The sequence below is a fragment of the Trachurus japonicus genome, chromosome 12 (genome assembly GCF_045865225.1).
Source record: "Trachurus japonicus isolate A0001 chromosome 12, Traja_1.0".
Taxonomy (NCBI): domain Eukaryota; kingdom Metazoa; phylum Chordata; class Actinopteri; order Carangiformes; family Carangidae; genus Trachurus; species Trachurus japonicus.
The window spans coordinates 13026003-13049571 of NC_140918.1; the positions used below are offsets into that span (position 1 = coordinate 13026003).

General features: G+C 43.2%; 1 protein-coding gene across 1 annotated transcript; it reads left to right on the plus strand.

The window, feature by feature from the left end:
- The first annotated feature begins 3743 nt into the window (after positions 1 to 3743).
- On the plus strand, positions 3744 to 23507 carry prag1 (PEAK1 related, kinase-activating pseudokinase 1). The gene is made up of 6 exons (XM_085793284.1): positions 3744 to 4566; positions 8530 to 8868; positions 8959 to 10709; positions 17020 to 17165; positions 18273 to 19039; positions 20795 to 23507. Exons 2-6 carry the CDS (start codon positions 8605 to 8607, stop codon positions 21953 to 21955), a joined length of 4089 nt encoding a protein of 1362 aa, XP_085649410.1. The 5' UTR covers positions 3744 to 4566; positions 8530 to 8604; the 3' UTR covers positions 21956 to 23507.
- The last annotated feature ends 62 nt before the right edge of the window (positions 23508 to 23569 follow it).

Genomic DNA, 23569 nt, shown 5'->3' on the forward strand with positions numbered 1-23569 from the left:
GCTAGCAGTAGTGATATGATAGAACAGGCATTGCAGGAATGTCAAGATCAGTCATCTTAAGACTACTGTATCTCAGACTAGTAGATAGATAGATAGATAGATACAATGAGATAGACAGTAGAAGATAGATAGATACATAGATATGATAGATAGATAGACAGTAGATAGATAGAAAGATAGATAGATAATTAGACAGTAAGATACGATAGATAGATAAGATAGACAGTAGATAGATAGAAGATAATAGATAGATAGACATAGATAGATAGATAGATAGATAGATAGATAGAAATTGATGTAGAAGATAGAAGATAGATTAGATAGATAGATACATTGATAGATATGATAGAGTACATAGTATCTATAGTAAGTAATGTCGATGGGGAGAAGAGACGTAGGACCAAAAAGACAGATATAGATATATCTGATCACACATACATGTTTCATAGATCAGTCTAGATTAGTCTCTCACGAAGCCCCACCAGTGATTTTACCCTCGGAGCATAGTGTAGATATGTATAGCACATCGTATGAGACAGAAATGAATTGAGTGGGGCGAAAAATTCTCCATACTGCAAATCTCTATACATTAGCAGTCCACAGTCTCCTGCTGGGGAGGGGGGGGTAGGGAGGGGAGGGGGGAGGAGGAGGGAGGGGCGGCTTACTTCTCAGTAGATTAGGATAGAGTAGATAGATAAGTAATAGATAAAAATTAAGGAGTACCACATAACATTCGTCTCTACGGAGTAGACATAAAGAAACAGACATCTACTACGTACTATAGATAACAGATAAGATTGATGAATGTCTAAGTTCGAGATCGATCTCATAGATAGAATAGTATAGTCTTAAGTAACATGACCATTCCACAGTATAACACAGATGATAGATAGAGTTATTACTGAGCTCAACAAGAGAGATAGGATATAAACAGGGGGGGGGGGGGGTGGGGGAGGGGGAGGGGGGTAGAGTTATAGATTATAGATTAGATAGATAGACAGTAGATAGATAGATAATAGATAGAAGAGACAGTAGATATTAGAATAGAGAGATTGATAGACAGTAGATAGATAGAATAGATAGATAGATAGATTAGAAAGACAGTAGATAGAAGATTAGATAGATTAGATTGATAGACCATAGATAGATAGATAGGATAGAATAGATAGATAGAGTAGATAGACACGATACGAGTCAGCATGATAGGTAGATAGACAAGGAGCGAACGGAGTACAGTAGTATAACGATAGCATGCTGAGTCAAGAACTATGCTCATGACTACGCAATGAATAGCAGACAGTCTGATAGATAGATAATAGATAGATAGATAGATAGATAGACAGTGATAGATATGATAGATAGATAGATAGACAGTAATAGAATAGATAATAGATAAGATAGATAGACGGAGTAATAGATAAGAAAGATAGATAGATAGATAGACAGTTGATAGTACAGGATAGATAGATAGGATAGTATAGACAGTAGACAGACAGATAGATAGAATAGACAGTAATAGATAGATAGGATAGATAGACAAGTAGATAGATGCAGACTAGAGAGATAGACAGTAGATAGATATGATAATAGATAGATAGACAGTAGATAGATAAGATAATTGATAGATAGATAACAGTAGTAGATTAATAGATAGATAGATAGATAGATAGACAGTTGATAGATAGATGATAGATAGATAGATAGACAGTAGAATAGAGAGATAGATAGATAGGATAGATAGACATTAAGATAGATAGATAGATAGATAGACAGTAGATAGATAGAAATAGATAGAAGTTAGATAGATAGAATAGATAGATAGAATAGATTAGACAGTAGAAATAGATAGAATAGATAGATAGATAGACATAGATAGATAGATAGATAGAGAGACCATTAACTTAGATATATAGATAGATAGATAGACAGATAGATAGACAGTAGATAATAGATAGATAGATAGACAGTAGATAATAGATAGATAGATAATAGATTAGACAGTAGATAGATAGATAGATAGAAAGTAGACTGTAGATAGATAGATAGATAGATAGATAGATTAGATAGATAGATAGACAGTATGATAGATAGATAGAATAGATAGATAACCAGTTGATAGATAGAATAGATAGATTAGACAGTAGATAGATAATAGCCAGTAATGATAGATAGATTAGATAGATAGATAGATAGACAAAGATAGATAGATAGATAGATAGATAGATAGACAGTAGATAGATAGATAGGATAGATAGATAGACAGTAGATAAGATAATAGATAGAAGATAGACAAAATTAGATAGATAGATAGATAGATAGATAGATAGATAGACAGTAGATAGATAGATAGATAGATAGATTGATAGATAGATAGCCAGTAGATAGATAGATAGATAGATAGAAGATAGAAGTAGATAGAATAGATAGATAGATGATAATACATAGATAGATAGATAGATAGAACATAGATAGATAGATAGATAGGATTAGATAGACTAGATAGCACAGTAATAGATAGATAGATAGATAGATAGACAGTAGATAGATAGATAGATAGATAGATAGATAGTAACATAGATAGATTGTAAGATAGCATTCAAGATACACTAGCAAGATCTATTCCATTAGATCCAATGAGTAATAGTATCACTTTATCAAAGGAGAGTAGATAGATAGATAGATAGAGAGACAGTAATAGATAGAGAGATAGATAGATAGATAGGACCGTTGATAGATAGATAGATAATGATAGACAGTAGATAGATAGTATTGACAGTAATAGATAGAAGATAGTAGATAGATACATAGATAGAAGATTAGATAGATAGGATAGACAGTAGATAGATAAGATAGATACACACAGATAGATAGGATAGCATCAGAGGTATAGTATAGATATTACGATAAAAGAGTGTCATGTGGTGTGGTGAGTGGAATAGGACGGTAATTAAGATGAGATTGCACAATAATATGTATGTACAGATTAGAATATAATTAAAATATTTATAGTATACTGAGTTTTGGTATAGGTGGTGTCTAGAAAATTGTATAATGTATTTGGTGGTAGGGTGTTTGGTGAGAGGGGTATGGTGGGGTGAAGGTGATCTATATCTCTCTTTGAGAGAGTGATATATATCTGTTTAGTAATTAAGAGAAAAAGATAATTATGTAAAAAATATATCTACACACATTGGAGCGTGTGATCGCGAGTGAGAGGAGCACTGTGGGGGGGTGGGGGGGGGGGGGGGGGAGTAATATAGAGTGTGCTAGTAGGGTGGAAATTGAGGTAGGTGTGTAAGGGGTTATATGAGAGGTGTGTATATAGGAGGTAATGTGTTGAGTTTGGTGTGGGAATGTGTTTTATAGAGGTACTATTGATTTGGATATATTGTGTGTGGTTATTATATATAGTCTTGTTTCTATATGTTGTATATGAAGAAAAAAGAGTCTTAATCTGATATATTGTATTAATAGAGCAGGAGCTGAGAGTGATACAGTGGCTCTGTTTAAATAAGTCAAAAGGCCAACAGATGAAACCTTGTTTGACTGTTATTTCTCACTAAGACATCAGAGGACATGCTCAGTTAAAAGGTTAATCTCTACGGATGGCTGCCTTCATCCAGCACAGCGGCTGTGTTTGTCACTCTGTGAGCTTTGCTTCTCCTTTTGCTGCCTGTAATGGAAACCAGCAGGGGTCCGGCCTGGCTCAGCAGCAGTGGCAGTGTTTTTCTATCATTCTGTCGCCCCAGCCATGATGAACAGAGGCAGGAGCAGACCAGGGGGTAGCAGGGAGGGAAGTAGCAGTAAAAAAAAAGAAAAGAAAAAAAAAACAGGCAAGTTATACATCAACCTTCTCCACAACTAAGGAACTCTGATTAAGACTGATTGCTTGCAGAATAAACCTGCACAGCCCGAGCCCAGTGTGTTCTTAACCAAGTGGTTTCTTTTTTTTCTTTTTTCTAGGGAGAGCATGCATCCTTTGTAGCTTTAAGCTGTAACTCTAAACAAAAACTGAGGAACTGACAGTAGCATATTAACAAAAACAGTCATGTAGGCCTATAATAGGTCTGTGACATGTTGAAAGCAGGGCTGTGTAAACATCCTTATGACAGCTAGTAGGGACAAAAGCCTTAATGAAAATCTGTGTGAGTGTGGCTACCGGCCAGACTGCATGGTTGGTGAGGAGGAGCTCCTCCCACCTCCTTGTGCTCTCTCCCCATGCTTGCTGCAGAGGACTCCTGCTCCGCCTCAGCACTCCACCTCTGCACAGCACAACAACCACAGCAGCAGCGGCAGCGGCAGCGGCGGCAGCAGCAGCACGGAGGGAGGCAGCGGTAACGAGCCTGGCTGGAGCCCACAATCAGCAGCCTGCAGCAGCGGCTATACGCACACTCAGCCTCTCGGGTCCATTAACCTGTCGCATGCGGGATACGTGAAGACATAAGAGCTGGATATCGGCTCCTTTGGGGAAACAGAGGAGCAGTTAACGATACATTTTTGTTGTTCATATTTTTGTCTATTTTTTGGAGACCTTCTGTGTTGCCAGGGAAGAGAAAGTCCGAGCAGGTAAGCAGTCCGTCAGTCAGTCAGTCAGTCAGCAGCCAGTCTAGGTAACCCTGCGTGGTTAGCCTACTCTGCCTTTTTTGGTGTTTGTTTTCCCTTTTCTCCTCCATAAACACCTGTATTACTGGTTTAGTGATACAGGTTGAGCCAAGTTGTAACAGCTGAAATGTCTGTCTGTGTGTTGTGTTAGGCTACTGCAGGTGATAGAGACACTGCCATTTTGCCAGATTGTAGCCTACACATTACTAGCATGTTTCCTCTCCTATAGCCTAACTACAAACCTTTATTGGACAGCAAGTGTTCAGACAAATCTTCAGTTTTATCAAGCAAAAAAAAAAGAAAAAAAAAAGAGGCTCAAACCGAAACACGTGGGGGTGTTTGGTTTCTGCCGAATGTGTGCTCTTGTGTAAGTGTATAGTAAAACCTACACACAGAGCGTGTTTAGATGAAAGTTTTGAGATATTAGTCATAAGGGCACAAGTTTTGGCGGAAAGTCCTACGGAGTATCGGGGAAGCAGGTTGTGTGCTGCTGTACCCCCCTCCTCCTCCTCCTCTTCCTCTCCCCTGACAGAGTGACTGACTGGCTGAATGAATGAATGGGCTGTGAGAGTGAGGCAGGCGTGACAAATGTTGCTGGTCAAAGAATTTGTATTCAAAGTGGATGACTACACAGTGACCTGACCTGCTTATCAGAGCGTGATGTGGACCATAGGTTGTCTAATAATTATTTCCATGGGCATTTCATTCAATTAAATCTGTGTGCTCTGTTGTTTTTTTCTCTCTCTCTCTCTCTCTCTTTTGGCCTTGCATATTAATTTAGTAAAAAGCATCCAAGTGTTACAGTGAGACTAGCATAATACATCACATAATAACCATCAGATGGCCTGTGCTTCATGAAGCTGCCCCACTTGTAGCATGTGTGCTGATGTGTTTAGGGCAGGAGGGGTGGAGGGGGGTTGGGGGGCGGTCACATGTATCATGCCTGCTCCTGCAGAAGGATTCAGATTTAATGCAGTTTTAGCAGCTGTTGAGTGTTGATAACAACCCCCCCCAAACACACACACACACACACACACACCCTCAACCTTAAACATAATTACTTCTCCTGGTCACCATATCTGTGGGCTATTTACTTCCTAGCCAGGCTATTTAAACTGTTGCCATCCGGTCTACCGGTGAGTCCTCCTGACTGCATTCTTCGATGTCTGCTTGCTCCAGCAGCAGCCCTGCAATTTCATCGTCCAGGCTGCTGTGATCAGATTCCCTCAGATAGATTAGCATGGTGGATTTTAATTCCTCAGTAAAAATTTGATGTGTTTTTGAGACATCTAGTGGCCAAATAACTGTGTTTATGTGCAAAGGTCATAGGGAAACCAGACTTGTGACTTCAAGGTTTGTTATGCCTTTATTAGATGACCCCAAAACCAAAAAATTCCACATCAGGCCAACATTCACCGTCAACACACTTTACCTTGTGCTCATCCTATTTTTCTGGCTCCCCCTGTCTCCTGACATGGTCATGAGATATTTTACATAGTCTGAGTTTTATATTGAAGGCAGGGCATGAATTTTGTCATATGGCTGAATTTCTGGTGGTTCTCCGTGTATGTGTGTGTTTTTACAAGAGGAAGTGAGAAATATTGGACCTTGAGCTTGAGAAGGTGTGGGGAATGTAGACAGCAGGGTCTATCTCTGTTCAAACAAGCAGGGCTGAACCTGTCAACAAAAGCTAGGATAACCTAAACCCAACGTTCAGTTTTGAGAAGGGAGAGCACAGGGCAGAAAAATGTTGGACATTTTCGGGTGAATCTCATGTCATGTCTTCCTCTCTTTTTGTTTTGGTCAGTGATTCACTGTAGGGAAAGTGCAACAGAAGAAACTAAACTGTCCCAGTTCAGGGACTACCCTGTCAGTTTGGCAACTTAATAAACTTCTCACACCAGTGCTCTGTCTGTCTATGCTTTGTTATTGTCCAGTCGTCCCAGAATACCCCCTAGACATGCTCTTGACAGGCAGTCAGTCTCTTCTCTTAAGCAACAGGACTAGTAGCCTAAAGACCTGTGTGTCTCTCATCAGTCATCACTTCATATGACTAATGCACGAGGCCATAAGATATTAGGCAAGGCTCAGTTTCCTCTGTTGTCGCAGGAACAGTTAAACAAACAGTGGGCTAGTGGGTGCTTTCCTGCCTAAACTGACTCAGACAGAACAAAGACGAATGTAAACATGCATTATCTTTGCCAACAGGAAAACTCCTCATTCCTATAGTTAACCTGGCTGGCGTTATCCTATACTGTAGTCATGAATTACCAGCAGTTGCAAGACAAGGATCAACACTCCCAATCTCATGTCCTGGTATTTTAAGTCAATAAGGGAATGTAAGATTTAGAAATCCAGAATAACTGTGGCTAAATGACTGTTTAATATAAAAGTAATGGTAAGGCAGCCTGAGTGCACATATAGACCCTTTTTCATTGTCTTGGGGGAGTAATTGCTCATTCTCCTGCTTCCTCAGTTCTTCTTTTCCAGATAATGAGTCGAGGTAGTGAGCTAATGTTGCCGTGTGTCATTGTAGCACCTTGTTGAGAGGCAATTAAAGCTGTGTAAAGAACATAAAGAGGGACACCCAGATGCAAGGAAACAAATGATCCCTCTGAAATGTTGTTGATCTTCTCACTGTCAGCCCGGTTAAACAGGACACAAGAAAGGCAGAGGGAAGGAGGTGTGAGTGTGTGTGGGTCAGTTTGTTTGTGAGAGAAGGAGGACACACATGTGGAGTGTGTATATGTGTGTGTGTGTATGTGTGGCAGGGGGAGGGGAGGTTGTTGTGGGTGTGAGATTCACCCTGGTGAGACTTAAGACATTCCTGACATTCCGACCTCCGGGATGCTTGAGGCTCCTCCGTCTTCTTCTAGCGTGTCGGGGGCTGCAGAGGACTCTGGAGGGCTTTTATGTCACTAGGCTCACACCGGCAGGCCCTTTGGTTGAACAGAAACCACATACCCTCTAATTTAGGAGGCCATGGGAACAAGTAGCAGAGCACACACCGGCTGTTCTTAGGTTACATCCGCAGATGACACTTAAATCCTAACGGAGGTCTTCTATGAGCTCTGAGACACTTGACAGCTCGGAATCCTTCATCACTGCCTAGTTACAATTTCATGTAGATGTTAAAACTTTTTTATTTATATTATAACAATGTTTATTCCTGTTTTCAATTTTTTTTAAAGGAAAGTAACTGTACAAGCCATACATATCAGAAAAATAATATTCTCACTGATTCCAATACCTCAAATCAGAGTATCTAGTACAAATCAAATACCTAAACTCTCACTTTTTCCCCAATTAAAATGTATATACCCCATTGTTTTTTGGAGTTTTTTTAAGTATATTTTTTTGGCGTTTTTGCCTTTATTTGATAGCATAGTGAGATAGGGGGAGGCAGAGAGAGGGGGAATGACATGCAGGAAATGTCTGCCCGACGCGGGATTCGAACCGGAGACGCCTGCATTGAGGACTGTAGCCTCTACATGGGGCAGCCGCCTTAACCACTGCGCCACACACCGCCCCTAACCGTCACCAGCCCTCAGCGACTGGAACAGTAACGGAACCACTGAATTTTATCTGCCATTGGCAAAGAAGCTGTATTTGATGGGGGATTACTAATATCATGGTTGTAACTTAAATGATTTGAAGTTCAGTGTCAGGTTCAAGACAAAATTATGATTTGGAAATCAGAAATGGAGAAGATGAAATGATGGGATAGATGGCCTTTAGATTAATGTAATAGTTTTATGTAAAGATGGTCACAAAGACAAATAAGATTATTACAACCAACCCTGAGCAAAAAGCAGTTATTTGCACTTTATGACTTCATTCTTATAACCATGTACCTCTTCTTTTTCTCTCCTTTGCATATTGCCTTGTGATCAACATCTTGTGATGCTGCGACCTTCTGCGTACCAGCCATGAGAGTTCATCCCATATCTCCAAGATCCTCCCACAACCACTTCTGACCAAACCTGATTTAGTAAACCGAAGATGTCAGCGTGCAGCGACTTTGCAGAACACGTGTGGAAACCCGGCTCTTGTAAGAACTGCTTCCACCCGCTTAGCGCACACAAGACTGTCGGCAGACTGGATGGCAGCGTGCCAGCCGCTTGTTTGAAGAGCAGCCTGGGAGGCGATGAAGACGCTGGAGTAACAACACCTTCACCCTACAGCAAGCCAACCATCGCTGTCAAACCTACTATGATGAGCCTTGACACCAACGAGTCAACTGATGTCAACATGAACATAGAGCAGGTACATTTTTTAAATGACTTGATGAAGCAGTCCTTTCCTCCCATCTGTATGTATCCACTTTTAATGCGTATTCATGTCTTTGCTTGGCAGGAGAACACAAAGAGCCCGGTTCAGCGTTTGGACCTGAAGAAGCTCTTGGACCTGTCGTCTCTTTACATTGATAGTAATGGCTGCAACAAGGCCCACAGAGATGCGATTCTTCAGAGTCCTGAATCCAAGAAGGACTACAACAACTCCTTTTCATTTTCTCCCTTGTCCCCAAATATCCTGCCTAAAGACTCCATGATCATTGGCAATATCTTTGTCACCCAGGAAGAGGGTCGAGGTTCTCAGAGTTTAAAAAAGAATGCCAATGGAGACACCCGAAAGCAGCAGATTAGTACCGCCACCATCACAACCAAGAGCACTTATAACGGAGGTGGTGTGACTACCAAGGCAAACTATCAGGAAGCCCGTCAGGCATCAGTGGAGATGCCATCATCAATGGATACGGTCCCTTCCAGTCCTGCCACTGTTCATAGCAACGGTACAAGCAGTGGGAATACTGCTACTGTTGCGACTAAGACCTCCAGCACTTCTACCACTTTCCCCAGCACAGCCTTAAGTGTGGACACCACTAGACACAGTCCTCCACCAGCCCTCCACTCTGTCCCTGTCCTGTCAAAACAGACCAGCACATCAGACTCCTCTTGTTCTTATCGTAGCAGTACAGATTCACTTCCTGGGGCAGAAGGATCAGGAGGAAGACAAGTTAGGTCAGGGAGCCCCCAAAGTCCACCAGCCATGGGTAGCCCTCAGTCAGCCCCCCAATCTCCCAATGGCTCCGAACCCATTTATGCAGAGAGCACCAAGAAAAAGCGCAAGCCGCAAGGAAATGGAGTGCAATCCCATCCCAACTCCCCAAACCAGAGTAAGAGCTCATCCTGCTCCGAGCTTGAGCTCTCAGGAGAGAGTCAACGGGCCACCATCACTGTAATGGCAGCTCGCACAGAGGAGAACAACAGGACTTTCTACCTGAGCAGCCCAGATTCAGCCGTGAGCACCCAGTGCCATTTCAGCCCCACGGCACGCAAAGACCCCAGCAGCCCGGCCTTCCGCTGGCCCAGCCCCAGCCACAGTGCACCCTCCCTGACCATGGAGGCCTGCCTCACCCCTACTCTCAATCCCAAGCCTCAGTCTAGCCCACCTATCCCCCCAAAGAGGAGCACCCGCTCCCCAAAACTAGGCACCTCTAGCCTCTCACCATCCATGTCATCTCCAGTCCCTCTTCCTGAACTCCCCAGACTGGGCACCTCCAGTCTCTCACCGTCCGTCTCATCTCCCGTCCCTCTCCCTGAACTCCCCATGCTTTTCCTCGTCTCTGCTAGAGAGGGCCACTTCAAGGTCCATACAGAGCACCACAGTGCAGCATCTGAACGCTGGCACAAGCCCCACCACCACAGTTCTGGCTGGAACTGCTGTATTGAAGAGGAAGAGGAGGACGAGGAAAGAGAGCGGAAAGAGGGGGAGAGGAAGAAGCTCGCCGCCAACCCGGGGACAACCTCTCGGGTGACATGCCTGGTCAATGGTGCCGCTGTCTGGAAGGAGGCCAGGGACTGGAAGGCCCACAGCAACCCCCCTCCGATGACAGAGCCAGGCACGGCCCCCCCGGCTGCTCCCAACAATGGTGCCTGTCAGGGGAAGACTGAGGGCACCGGTGCAGAGGAGGAGGGCAAGCATAACGGGAGCATGCCGGCCAAGCAAACGTTGCATGGCGGCTCATCAGAGCTGCTGGCACCAGGGAAGGGACCTGCCAACAATGAGCCCAATCCACCGCCACCCCCACCTAAGAAACTGCACAGGTAAGAACGACAAAGAAGTTTTTGTTTCGCATATACACATTGAATTGTTACTCTGCGGTTAGGGTGCAACACGAGCAGTGAATCTGGGTAGAACTACATAAAATATATATATTTCAATTATTGATTTATCTTTTTCGGTTAATTGTGTTGTCAATTAAATGTCAGAAGTAATGGATTAGCAGCATCATGCTTGACAATTGGATCAATAGGGTATATCAATATATTGAAAGTGATATGGTTTAAATGTCAAGCAGTAAAAAATGTCTGTACAATTGGGACTTACATAATCAAGAAATTATTAATCATACACCACTGTCATTATTTGGATTCCCTCAGTTGAATTTTTTCAAGTAAATGTTTAATGTTAAATGTTTTATTTAGTTTAGTACAGGTAAAAGCATTTAGCGGTACAAATCTTGTCTTTATATGTATTTTCCTACCCTAACTGTTTACCGTTTAAACCAAAATAAGGAAGAATCTTGAAGAAGAACTGGTGTTGAATATTGTTTACAATGATGTTAAACAATTTCTAATAGAGGTTTTATGGCACACTGGCATACATATACACACTTGCTGTGAGATGGATGTTCTGCATTCATCAAACTTGAACTTCCCATTATAGCACATATTTGCGTGCCTGTCCTCAGGTTTCCTACCTAATGACCTGCACTAGAATTAATGGCACTGTAATTCAGTCATGACACTGTGGTTTCATTATGTTACATAATTTAGCACTTACAAGACGCACTTAGTCTAAAAGCATAAATGCATTTTTGCTCTGTTGGGACAGTATAGGTATAATGCTGGTGCTGCTGAAGGAATGCAAGCTACAGTGCATTCCCTGTGACTGCACATACATGCAGCTTAACTGCAGGGATTTGTGTGCATCTTATTGTGCCTTCTCCTTTCATAGCATCATTATTCAGCCTTGAATCAGCCTCCATTCTTGCGCCTTGTGATCATTCAAACTGTTCAGGCATATCCCTCAATGCACGCCTTGTTCTATTCATGCTAGTAACGTGACTTTTTCAATTCTAATTAACACGCAAAATGGGTCTGTTAAATAGTCCCCTTCTGTGTCACGTTACTGTAAATTTGTTTTGGCTGCAGCTCAATAGACAGAACTGTAATAAAAAAAAACAGTCCTTGTTCCAGTGATATCGTCATACAGCAGGCGTTCAGAAGCATCTTGGAGAGAGATAAGATTCATGTTTGCACTGTTGGCATGATTGTGCTTTAAATTATTTGCCGTCCACATAGCTGCTGCATACTGCTTTTAATGTTTAGTAAATATTACATCACTTCCAGGATTTGCTCAGTGATGAATTTCATAGCATTTTCGAGAAGGCTTACACCATTATCGTGACCTATTCTCCACAAGGCTTCTAGCCTATATAGCCATTTATTGTCGGTAACATTTGCACACGTGCTTTAACCTGAGTCTGCAGGAGGCTAAGAATACACACTCTGTCTGAGTCAGCTAACCAAACTAGACGCAGAGAAGAGGCCTTGTGTTGCAGTTATTAGAACATCAAATGATCTCCTCAGAATAAACTTTGCTTTGTCTGTGGTGGCATGATGAGGTGTAAGACACGACTGTGACTTCCTCAAGACGAGCAGATGTTATACCATCTTGTGGCGCTTGAGTAGGCAAAACCTAAGTGAGAGTGTTTTACTATCAAAAACACAGTTTGCTGATCACATTTCAAGGGCCCTTATGTTTGTGGTAATTCTAGTAAGGGCCCATCTCTCCTGTTATGACATTGCCGACATTCTGCACTGATAAAAATACACCTTGTTGGGACACATGTGGGAACACGCCTCAAAGCCAGGCAGCAACAGTTGTGGCTTTCTGGTGTTCCAAGTTTATCGGCGGGTTTAGTGTGTTTAATCAACAAGTGTCCCCAGGCACCAGGCATGTCCTGGATACTCAATGGCAAAGTGTTGCAGGAAAAAAGAATGTAAATATGCTCGGCAAAGCAAACGAAACTTCACAGGAAGATTTATTTTTGTGTCTTTTGTGTGGAAAAGGAAAAAAAAAAAAAGCATGTGTACATGCACCCCGGGAAGCAGCGTTTTAATGTGCTGAATCATTTAAAAGCCACAGATGGTTTGAAAAATCTGCCTCCCAGAGCCTTTGATCACAGTGGAAACACCAAAAGCTCCCTTTTGTATTCTTTGTATCAGGTCAACCTACATATCATGTGATGGGTCAGCCACAGAGGCGTGCGTGTTCTGTGCACGTGTCTGTGTCTGTGTCATGAGTGTGTGAGTAAGTACTCTTTAACAGGGAAGGCGTGCGAACTGGTCAGTGAAGGTTGTCAAAGGGAGGGGCTTTAGTGAACAGATTGTTGCCCCTGGCAACTCCCAAACTGTCCCAGCCTGGCAGTCTGTAGCCACCAATAGAAGCAGAATTTATAGATCGGCCACGTGGATTCATCCCCATTGAGTTTTTCTTGGGTGTGAATTTCATTTTGCTCTCTAAACTACTGTTCCAAGACCATGGCGCCCCTCCCTCCACAGAGCCGTCCTGATCCCCTCTCTGCAGCACAACAGATAGCATCTTGTTGCCATCTGACAGACCTGAAGCTGCTCTAAAGTGAACTACTAGGTCAATATGGGGATATGGGTGCTTTAATTTCGCGCATCTAATGGGTGCTGTTGCTTTTCCTGCTGAGACAGACTTTAAATACACATATGACTTGTGTGGAACCAGGGTTGTGTTACTACACATGACGGGGCTTTAGAGAGCTGCCAGTCTGATCCAAGGGCATTTCGTGCCCGCCAGACCGACAAGGACCTCTGCCTCTCCAGCATGAGGTAGGCACCTGATGGCAACTTCTTCTTTTCTTACATGTCCTCAGCGAGACACCAAGATTGACGAGACAGCTATCATTAGGGACGTGAAGTGAAATGGTGATGTTCTTGTTCACACAGGAAAGTGCGGTGCCAGAGTTTAAGTGTGTTTGAGAAAGATGGTAAAGAAAACCACAGTTCTGTAAATGGAGGCTTATTTTCACGCCCCTGTCAGCCAAAACCAAGAAGTGCCTCAGAGCGGTGCAGCGACAGTGGCATGTGGTCAACTTTCTGCTAATTCTGTATTTCCGCCGCTGCTTCTGCTCTTCTACTGGTCTCTTACAATCCTTTTCTACTGTGATTATCTTATTCTTTCATTTTTTAACCCATCCTGAGCCCAGATTAAACCCATGGTTTAAAAAAAGTGAAGAGGATGAGATGTGAGATAGATCATAGACAAAGTGTGTTAGGGAGAGAGGGGCAGCAAAAATTTAATTTGCAGAATTTGATATAATGCAAAAAAAAAAAAAGGGGAAAAAAAAGAATGTGGGTTGCAATGAATAAGGGAAGGAGCTGGCAGTCAGAGGAAGATAACAAGGCAAAAGCTGGAGCAAGTTGGGAGAGATAAAAAAGAATTGGTGTCAAACATTAATGGATCTTTGGTTTATATGACTATATAGCCATGGTGACTATCCAACCAGTCTGGGAAAGAAACAATGGGCGTCTTTCTTCTCTGAGCTATAATGTAAGATATAGTGTCAGTTAACATGCACAAAAGAAGGCAATCCAGTGCAACAGCTATGTAATAGATAGTGACCTTTGTGAGTCATAATAGAAAAGGAACATCTATATATTTTTTTGTCCAATAGAACAAGAGAGCATTTAAATCAGTTTCCCTCCAAGTCATTGAATATATGACATTTTAAATGTGACTGTGCTGTACATGTTACAGGTGTTCATCATAACACCTCCACATTCTCTATCAGAGTGGCCCTGACTTCCTAGCTGACCCCACGTCAGTGTAACAAAACTCTGAATAGGAATGTGTGGGGTGTAATCAGGTTACAGGGTTTTGTTTCATCACTTTAACGCTGCATAAGCAGCTCTGTTTCTGACTTCTCTTTGTGTAAAATAGCCCCGGAAAGCAAAAGTGTGTTTGTAAGCATTTTGCACACAAAGGATGCAATCAGTGGACACGCAGCGCTGTGTCTCTAAGATGTCATCATTTACCACAGAGACGCCACAGAATAACAGTCAGGAAGTGAAACCTAGTTGTGTGAGCCCTGGTCCACAACAACAACAACACTTCAGTATAGTTTGTGTCTCATTTTACGCTGTCACGCTGCTATCTGTGGCTAGTTAGCTGTAACCCCAGTCTGATCCCTTTTTTAAAACCTTCCCCCAGCTCCTCTCTCACACAGCTTTATTAATACCACACACACACACTTGGACACACACATGTCAAGATAGCATATGTGTCAACAGATACCGTGTGTTATTTACTGAAGCGTGATTGTTTACATTCTAAATCTGGGTTAGTGTCGTTGCCGAGGCTGATTGCAGAACACAAACCTCATCCGACAGGGTCACGGCGGTGATCACGATGTCTCACGTAGACATCATTTAATCTATTCTGCGGAAATAGGCAATCAAGGCGTTTATTAATAGATGTTTAGGCTAGAACCAGGCATTCCAAGCTCTGTGATGATGAAAAACCTGATGCATGGTGCATTTTTGTGTGATGAGAACATGCATTTTATACTGAGCTAAAAATCAATCATCTTACCGCCAGGTTTTGCAGATAACCAAGCCATTAGCCAAGTAATCAATTAGCTGGTAAACAGATGTAATCACAAATGTTTGGTAATCAATTAAGCTTTCAGTCTTGTCAGTACAGTTTCTCTGTATGTGACGGTAAAACAACTGAATAATCTCAGGTTTCTGACTTGACCTTGGGCTCTGACGTTTTACAGACCAAACGATTAATCAATCATGTAAAAAAAACAAAGGATCAGGATTAATTGATAGGGGAAATATGCATTACTTTCAATGCATTATAAAGTGCAATCTTTTACATTCTCACACACGCGTCCTAATCAGAGAAAAAGGTTCCTTTGCATGCACTTAATCAGACGGCTCATTCAGCCACGTACACTCCCCCCTCCTCCACAGAACATTAAGCAATGGGATTCTTTCACCACAGAAAATCTCATGTTTTGGCCACAGATCTCAGATCTGTACCGAGACATGCACAGGTGCACACATGTACCCAGAGCCATAATCCCCGCACCCATTACCATTTCTCCTCTGCCTCAGCATTTCCACTGCCTTTCATCACAGCTCTTTTGTCTGTAAAACGATAGCAGATCCTTTAGCTAACTGCCCAGAGAGAATACCTAACCCTTTGTCTCCCCCCTGTGCTCCTCCCCTTTCTCCTTTCTCCTCCTCATCTGTTTGTTCTGCTGATTTATGGTGGAATTGAAGTCAGGGGGCCAGCAGATAAATGGATAGAGGAGTCATTTTGTGATGGAGGAGAGGAAGGAGAGATGAAGGGATGGGATGGGACTGTGTTTCCCTGAGCCATTAGTGGGTATAATGAGACAAGTGAAAGGCTGTCACTCACACTAATTGGTCACCTTGATTAGATAGTCTCCTCATGCACAGTTTTCATTGGTATTGTAAGTGGCTGTCGCGGTCGACAGGCAAAAACTGAGAAGGAGGACGCAAAGCTCCTGTCTGGTGAAAGACAAGAAGTGAACAGTTTTTGATTAAAAGTGAGGTTATGTAACTCTAAAAGAAGAAATGAAACGCAGAATTAATGGAAAAATAAAAGCACTTGACAGGGATTTTGGTGCTACATTTCTACTCGTTCTCACAGCTTAGTGTGGCTAATGGTACCAAATATTCACAACACTGGAGTTATTTTGTTTGCTCTCTACTGTCACTTGATGCTTTGGGCTGAAGCAAGTTAAAATCTCATGCTTCTATGTCTCTCGCACTGACTCTGTTTCTGTCTCTTTAAAGCAACTTACTTTCGGAAATCTTGGGAAATGGAAAAGAATCTAAAGTGCCATTATTAAGTATTTGCAACTTTTGGACAGTATCAGAAATAAGCAAAACTGCCACATCTGTTGCTGATGTCATAAAGGGATTTAGAAAGGACTGTTTGTCTCAGTTGCATATTTACACTGAACTGAGAAGTGCGTTTCTTTAACGAGGAAGTGAAACTACTCCCCAACAGTGCTTTGTTCGTCATTTAAAATGAAACGACACACTTGATCTTGTGAACTTATTAGTGTTACATAGTTCAGATAAGAAAACCTCGAGGGGAAGTGAAGCAGTTCCACATTTATAAACAGATGCACAAAGAAATATTCTACAGCTGCAGACAAACTACCGCAGGACACCGCGGTACACAGCGGTACACGGGCAGACAGCAATGCAGACGCAGAAACAATGTACGCAAAGTATGCCTCGACACTTACACTGTGTCTGTGGTTTTCTTATTTCACAGAGTATCGAGTAAGATGAGCGGCAGCAACATGGAGCTGGACCGCTGCAGCCAACAGGGTTCAGCAGAGAGCTCCACTTCATCTCCATGGGGCCTGAGCAGTGCCAGCCTACCCACCGCCTCAACTGACAACCTGACTGCTGACACCGGTAAGTGCTGCTTCACATTTTAGCCAGTTTTATTAAAGTATCTGAGGTAGATATGATATAAATTGTATCTTGTCGGTTGCGATACCAAGGTGTTGATTTGATCTAATGACCAATTTATACGGGTCACCAGGGGAAGTCCATGGACAGAGAGAGTGTTGCTGTTTAGATACTGTTTTACGATGAAGATTGTATTGTACTTTGTCCAGGCTGAAACTGAGCAACAACACTAAAAAGAGAACATGCTGCACGTTTTTATTGCAGCTTATCTGTTCTTTGTTTTTCCCTCCATTGCCCATATACAGCACAAATAGTGTTGACCTGTTGCTGGTTTCCTTCTTAGATGTGGCTCAGAATGAATGGCATCTGTCCTTGGTTTTGAAATTGTCATCCTTAACGTATCAGCTTAAAACCTCTGTGACGCTCAGGCGCTTGTAATTGCTGTAACTTCCTGGGCAACGTCGTTTGAAGAGATAATTATGGAGTATGATAACGAGGGAAAAAGGGCTTGGCTACATCCTACAGTGTACTTTTTTTTTTGCTGCTGTCTTCAACCCCCCCCCTCCTCTGTGAAAGGCGGTTATTGAAGACTGCACCGCACAATTATCTCAGTATCTGTCTCCTCGAGTGTAATGTGGAGTTCCAACTTTAAGTCTTTAATTGAAAAATGGATTATAATTGGATGGAAGATGTTTTGAGTGTCAGCTTGAATCCTGGATTGTGGAAATTTCCATCTCTTTTGAGGAAACGAGGTATGTGTGTGTATGTACTGAGTCTGAGCAGTAGGTAGTGGCAGAAGGGGAGTAGTAAATAAATCAAATTCACAGCTGTCAGACAGGAATATGGAATGTGGTCTATGCTGTGCTGTTCAGGTATGACAAACACGGGGTATATTGTGTGAGTCCACAAAGGCTGTTGGGTTTCTGTTTTCCAAATTTCTGTCCATTATTTTTTCTTTTTCAAACAATATGAAATGTTTTTGCTGCATTTCCCTCCTATTCATCTGAAGATACTCAAAGTACTCAGAAAGTTTGTTGTTGCTTCTTCTATTTTCAGTGATCGATTTGCAGACTTGCTGATTTGAGTTATTTTCCTTTCCTCTCTTCATAGATTCTCGAGATGCTACGCGAATGTCTTGTTCCTCTCCATTCTCCAGAAGTCCAGTGGTCTCAGCTCCGGGGTCTCCTCACCCGCCCTCCCTCAACAGCTTCAGTAACCAGCCGCCACCGCTCCCGGAGAAGAAAATGGTCAACCGCACCGTGTCGGCTCCCGATAGCACCAATGGGAAACCCTTTGTCCGAGCCTACCCTCGCCTCCCGTTCACCGGCTCGGAGAGTAACGTGTGTCGACCTGCCGACGTCGGCTCCCGCTCCAGTTTACCGTCCAGCCCCGTAGACCCTCGGCCCATTTTCTCCTCCAACGATTCCCTGGAGCGTTGTCACGCCCCGCTAGGCCGACCCTTGAGGTCCCGGACCCTGGATGAGCCGTTGAAGACTCACGGGCGTCTGGGTGTGCACTGTCGAAGCAGCATCACCTGCTCCTCTTCTCCTCAGCTCAGCGCGCCCTTCTCCGCCTCAGATCAAGGCCCGGCGCCAAATCTGGGCTCCAGCTTGCAGCTCCAGACCCTCCTGAGTAACATCGACAGCAGAGAGGGGGTGTACTCCAAACTGGGAGGCCTGTATGCTGAGTCTCTTCGACGCTTGGCTCTAAAATGTGAAGATCACTTCACCCGCTCCCAGAAGAACCCGCTGAGGTTCGAGGAAAGCAACTGGTCTCTGTTCAGGCTCACATCCAACAAGCCAAGCTGCAACGCAGGAGATGCTGTGTACTACTCTGCTGCCTGCGCGTCTGACCCCAGCAACTCCTACGCTGTCAAGGTAATCCCTAAAATGCTGTCTCTGATTTGTTGTTCCTTTTTTCTCCCATACATTTCTGCAAAACTTCAAACTGATCCACTGTAAAAAAGGGGAAAAAAAGACTTTACATGCATGACTTGCTGCATAGAAGCATTTTTGTGGAACTGTTTTTGTCACTGCTAACCCTGGTGACAAATACATTGTGTTGGCTGTGACTGCTTCACAATAGAAGCTACTGGAACAATTTTAATGTGGAGCAGCAGCAGTAGGAAATGCTTGGGTGGCATTGATTAACTGAACACAGCTCTGGTACAAAGAGAGTGAACAATAAAGCTGCTTTAACTGAGATGAAATTAAAAACGGCAACACTGGATTACACTCGGGCGTTATTTCCTGAAAATACACAATGACTCCAGATTCAATCACAAGTTCACAACCAATGAAAATTACTAGACAGAGAAGTAATAATGTAAAAACCTCAAATGGCTATTGTTGAAAAAAACAGAAACAAACAGGGTTTGAAACAGAATTATAGGTTAATATCTATGTATCATCACCACTTGATACATTTCTAGGAAGTTATTGAATAATCTGATGTTGAGTTGCTGGTATTTGAACCCTACTCTTATTTCATGGATGCTCCTGGCTGAATATTGAGTACAGGACACTAAGTACAACATAAGTGTAAACAAGCATGGATCTGTGGTTGGTGGCAGTGACGAGTGTTAAGTCTCTGCGGTCAGAGCAGCTCAGGATCATCTCCACTGCTGTTTTTAAGGAATCATTTGCACAGTGGGTGTTTTCAACTGTTCTTTTAAGCAGGGATTTGACAGTTTGAGGATAGAGTGAGGAGATTAAAGAACCGGGCGGTGGTCTTTGGTGGTTTGTTTGTTCTTAGGCTACAGATGGGATGGTCCCCCACTACAACACCCAACGATTCAGGCCGTGTAGTGTAAACAGCCACTGAGAAAAGAAGGGTGTGGATTCAGTCTGGTTGACCTTTGTTCCCAAAGTCATTAGTGGTATAAAAAAAAAACTGCTTCCATTTGTACAGTATGTGTTGTACCACAGCCTGGGTGCCCACACTCTTGCTTAATGTCTCTAGGCCCAATTAATCTTTAGATTCCAGGCAGGATTTACAGTAAGACAAACCCCTGTTGTCAAGGCCAACACACACAAACTAATACACACAATGTGGTGTAATACTTCTGTCTGTTATATAATCTGAAACCAGCACTGATTAGAGTTATATACACTGAAACTTGAACCTCATGAAACAAGAATTTAGTCCAGTTAATCACAAAGAAGAGATTATTCTGTATTTATTCAACTTACCCCCAAGACTCATTGAGACATTTCATAGGAGACATTTACAAGTTTATTTCAGACTCCTGATTTAGGTTAGTTTTAGTCAGTGTTATTCACTAGTCTTTGTAGATTATGGGGAAACTGGGGCACCTAGAGACTGAAGTGGTTCCCTCTAACACCGAGCCCAGTCCTGGAATCACCCAGTGGGTTTAAAATACAGCTTTTTAAAAAGCTTTTCAGTCGGGAATTAGGTTTAAATCTGCACCAAGGACACTGGTTTCACTTGAATTAGAGCAGGAACTGATTTGGCATTGACCTTAGAACTTCACTAACAAGCATTCCTTTCTTATGTTCCTTGGCTCCCCTCCCTTTCCGTCTCTGTGTGGAATTCCTCTCTCCCCCCACCTCTCTGTCTCTTTCTTCTCTTTCCCTCATCCCGTCCTGCCCTTTGTGTTTATACCTCGCCAGATCTGCAAGAGTCCATCCATGGAGGCCAAACAGGGCCATCTCTACGGCCTGTCGGTGCAGCAGAGCATGCCTCCCCACTTCAACCTGCAGCAGGACTGTGGACACTTTCTCGCCTGTGTCCCCCAGAGCATGTTGCCCTCTGATGAGGTCTCTCTGCGCAGCACACCTGCCACGTCGCTGCCTCAGCCCGCCACGTCCGCACCGAGCCAACAGGCTGACCGAGAGCGAGTGGTGGTCATCACTCCCGAGATCCCTAAGCAGACAGCGGCTGACTTTGTCCGGGAGTGGGAGGCGTTCCATAAAACTCAGCCAGAGGTGTACGAGCGCCGCATCTGCTTCCTCCTCCTGCAGCTCTGCAACGGCCTGGAGCACTTGAAGGAGCACGGAGTCACGCACCGCGACCTCTGCCTCGAGAACTTGTTGTTGGTGCCTCATCACCGCAGGCCCTCCCAGTTCCCCCAACAGACCAACAGCGACAACAGCACCAGTAACGGGTCGAGCGGCGCAGACAATCAGCGCCACCTTCCCCGGCTCCTCATCAGTAACTTTGCCAAGGCCAAGCGTCGCTCCTCCGAGGACGCGGCCTCGACCCACGTGGACCCTCGCACCAAACGTGACCACGCCAGGCTGGCGCCTGAAATCGTCTCAGCAGCCCAGTACCGCAAATTCGACGAGTTCCAGACGGGCATCTTGATCTATGAGCTCCTCCATCAACCCAACCCATTCGAGGTGAGTCCAGCACTTAAGGAACAAGACTACCGCTGTGAGGAACTGCCCCCCATCCCCTCGGTCTCCCTTTACTCGATCGGCCTCCAGAGGTTGGCGCAGCTCCTGCTCCAGCCCGATCCCATCAAACGAATCCACATCCAGGAGGCCAAGCGTATACTTCAGAGCCTGCTCTGGGGTCCCAGGAAGGACCTGATGGAGCAGCAGCTGGAGAGACACGGACACGGAGGAGGCTTTGTCGACGGATCCCGACACGAGGGGCTCCTCAACTGGCTGGATGTGAAACGAGCCCTGCTGATGATGAAGTTCGCCGAGCGCTCGCTGGAGCCCGAGAGGAACGCGGAGCTGGAGGACTGGCTGTGCTGTCAGTACTTTTCCTCGGCTCACCCCCTGTCTCTCTGCCATACCGCGGAACTGCTGTACTCACTAAAGTAATGGCTCACTTTAGGGTTGAAAATGTGTGTAAGTGGAGCCAAAGTTATGCGTGAATTTGCGAATGTGTGTATGAGAAAGACCAATAATGCTAAAAATGTCTAGACACTATGGATGGGTCCAGACAGTGTGATCCTTTGGAGATACTGTGAAACCTGCCCACCGGTTTGCGCTACTGCTAACATGCATGAGAGCCATGCATCAACCTAGCCGTCCACTCTGACCCATTCACTCCAACAGTATCCCACCACAGACTTGTGAGCCTAACGAAGAAATGACTTGAAAACCCAGCCACACACAGTCATAGACGTACGGACAAAATCACTAAAACCTTCACCTACAGACTAGAATCGCTTCATGCTGATACATCCATCAGTAAAAAAAAAAAAAGGACAAATATGGACAGTATTCATAATTCTGTAATCCACTTACCAAAGTTTCATGTTTGACACTGTATTTTGTGTATTTATTGAGACATTTTACCACTGAAAACAGGCTAATAATAATGTCAGCCAGCTTTGCAAAGTAATGCTGTGATTAGTCTTAATGTGCAGCTAACTTTTAATTTGCCTGATATTTTAACAAAAACAAAATGAGGCCAGTAGCAGACTTGCAGTGTTGCACCTTCTCCATCTTATGTTTATTCATGGGCACATCGTGCTGCACTGTGGAAACAACACAAATGTGTTTTTATAACCAACTCCACAGGATGACGCCTGGTCCTCTCTGTGTTGGACTGATGGAGGCAGCCTCCCCTGAATGTGTGTTATCACAGGCCTTGTTAGACAGCACTGCATAATGAATAGGCTCAGTATAAATTAATAATAATCCATACTGTCTAACACAACTCAACGTGGATTGGATTGAACAAAAACAATTTTCAACATTAGCGATTTCTCCCACTGAATGGACGAGGCCCAATTCTTCCTTCGTGCTTCCTTTTTTTAGTATATTTATAACATTTGTCACAGTGCCTTTTGTTCTTTGTATGTTACAGTGACTCGGAAGCCAAATGTAAATATTTCTGATCATCTGTCCTCAGTGAAACTGGCCTTTCACAGAATGTTCTAGAAACAACTTTGTACAGTTATTTGTAGATGATATTAGAAAAATAAATGAGCCCAAGCAGGTCTTAAAAAGCCATGAATATGAGCAGCAGTTGAAAAATATTTATGATATAATTTGTTATCCTGTAGTAGTCACTGGAATTCCTGTTTATTTTCAGATGTGGACTATCAAATGATGTTTCTTTGTTTTGTTTTGTTTCCCGGCACAGCAGTGGCTTTGCCTGTTTTTTTTTTTCTTCTATTATGTTCTGTGTAGGCTACAGAGGAATCTTTCTATCTCCAATACAGAATTTTCTCCTAATAAAGTCCAGAGATACCAGAATTAAACCACCTGCATGCAGGTTTTAGTCCATGACAGATGTTTCTAATGTTGAAGAGGAAAAAAAAAAACATCTGATCTCACAGCTAATACATTGATTTGAATTATTTTGTGTGTGCCTCACTTATTTGCATCTATCAATAAACTGTGCATATATTTTCCCACAGTATTACTCAGTGTTTTTGATCCTTTCTTTGTATGCTTCCATTTGATTGATTGAGCTATTAATAT

Excerpts from the sequence above, each read along its gene's own strand:
- prag1 (XM_085793284.1), top strand. The coding sequence starts at position 8,605 with ATGTCAGCGTGCAGCGACTTTGCAGAACACGTGTGGAAACCCGGCTCT. Across the intron at positions 8,869-8,958 it reads TCAACATGAACATAGAGCAG|GAGAACACAAAGAGCCCGGT; the intron begins GTACATTTTTTA and ends TTTGCTTGGCAG. Across the intron at positions 10,710-17,019 it reads CCACCTAAGAAACTGCACAG|AGTATCGAGTAAGATGAGCG; the intron begins GTAAGAACGACA and ends CTTATTTCACAG.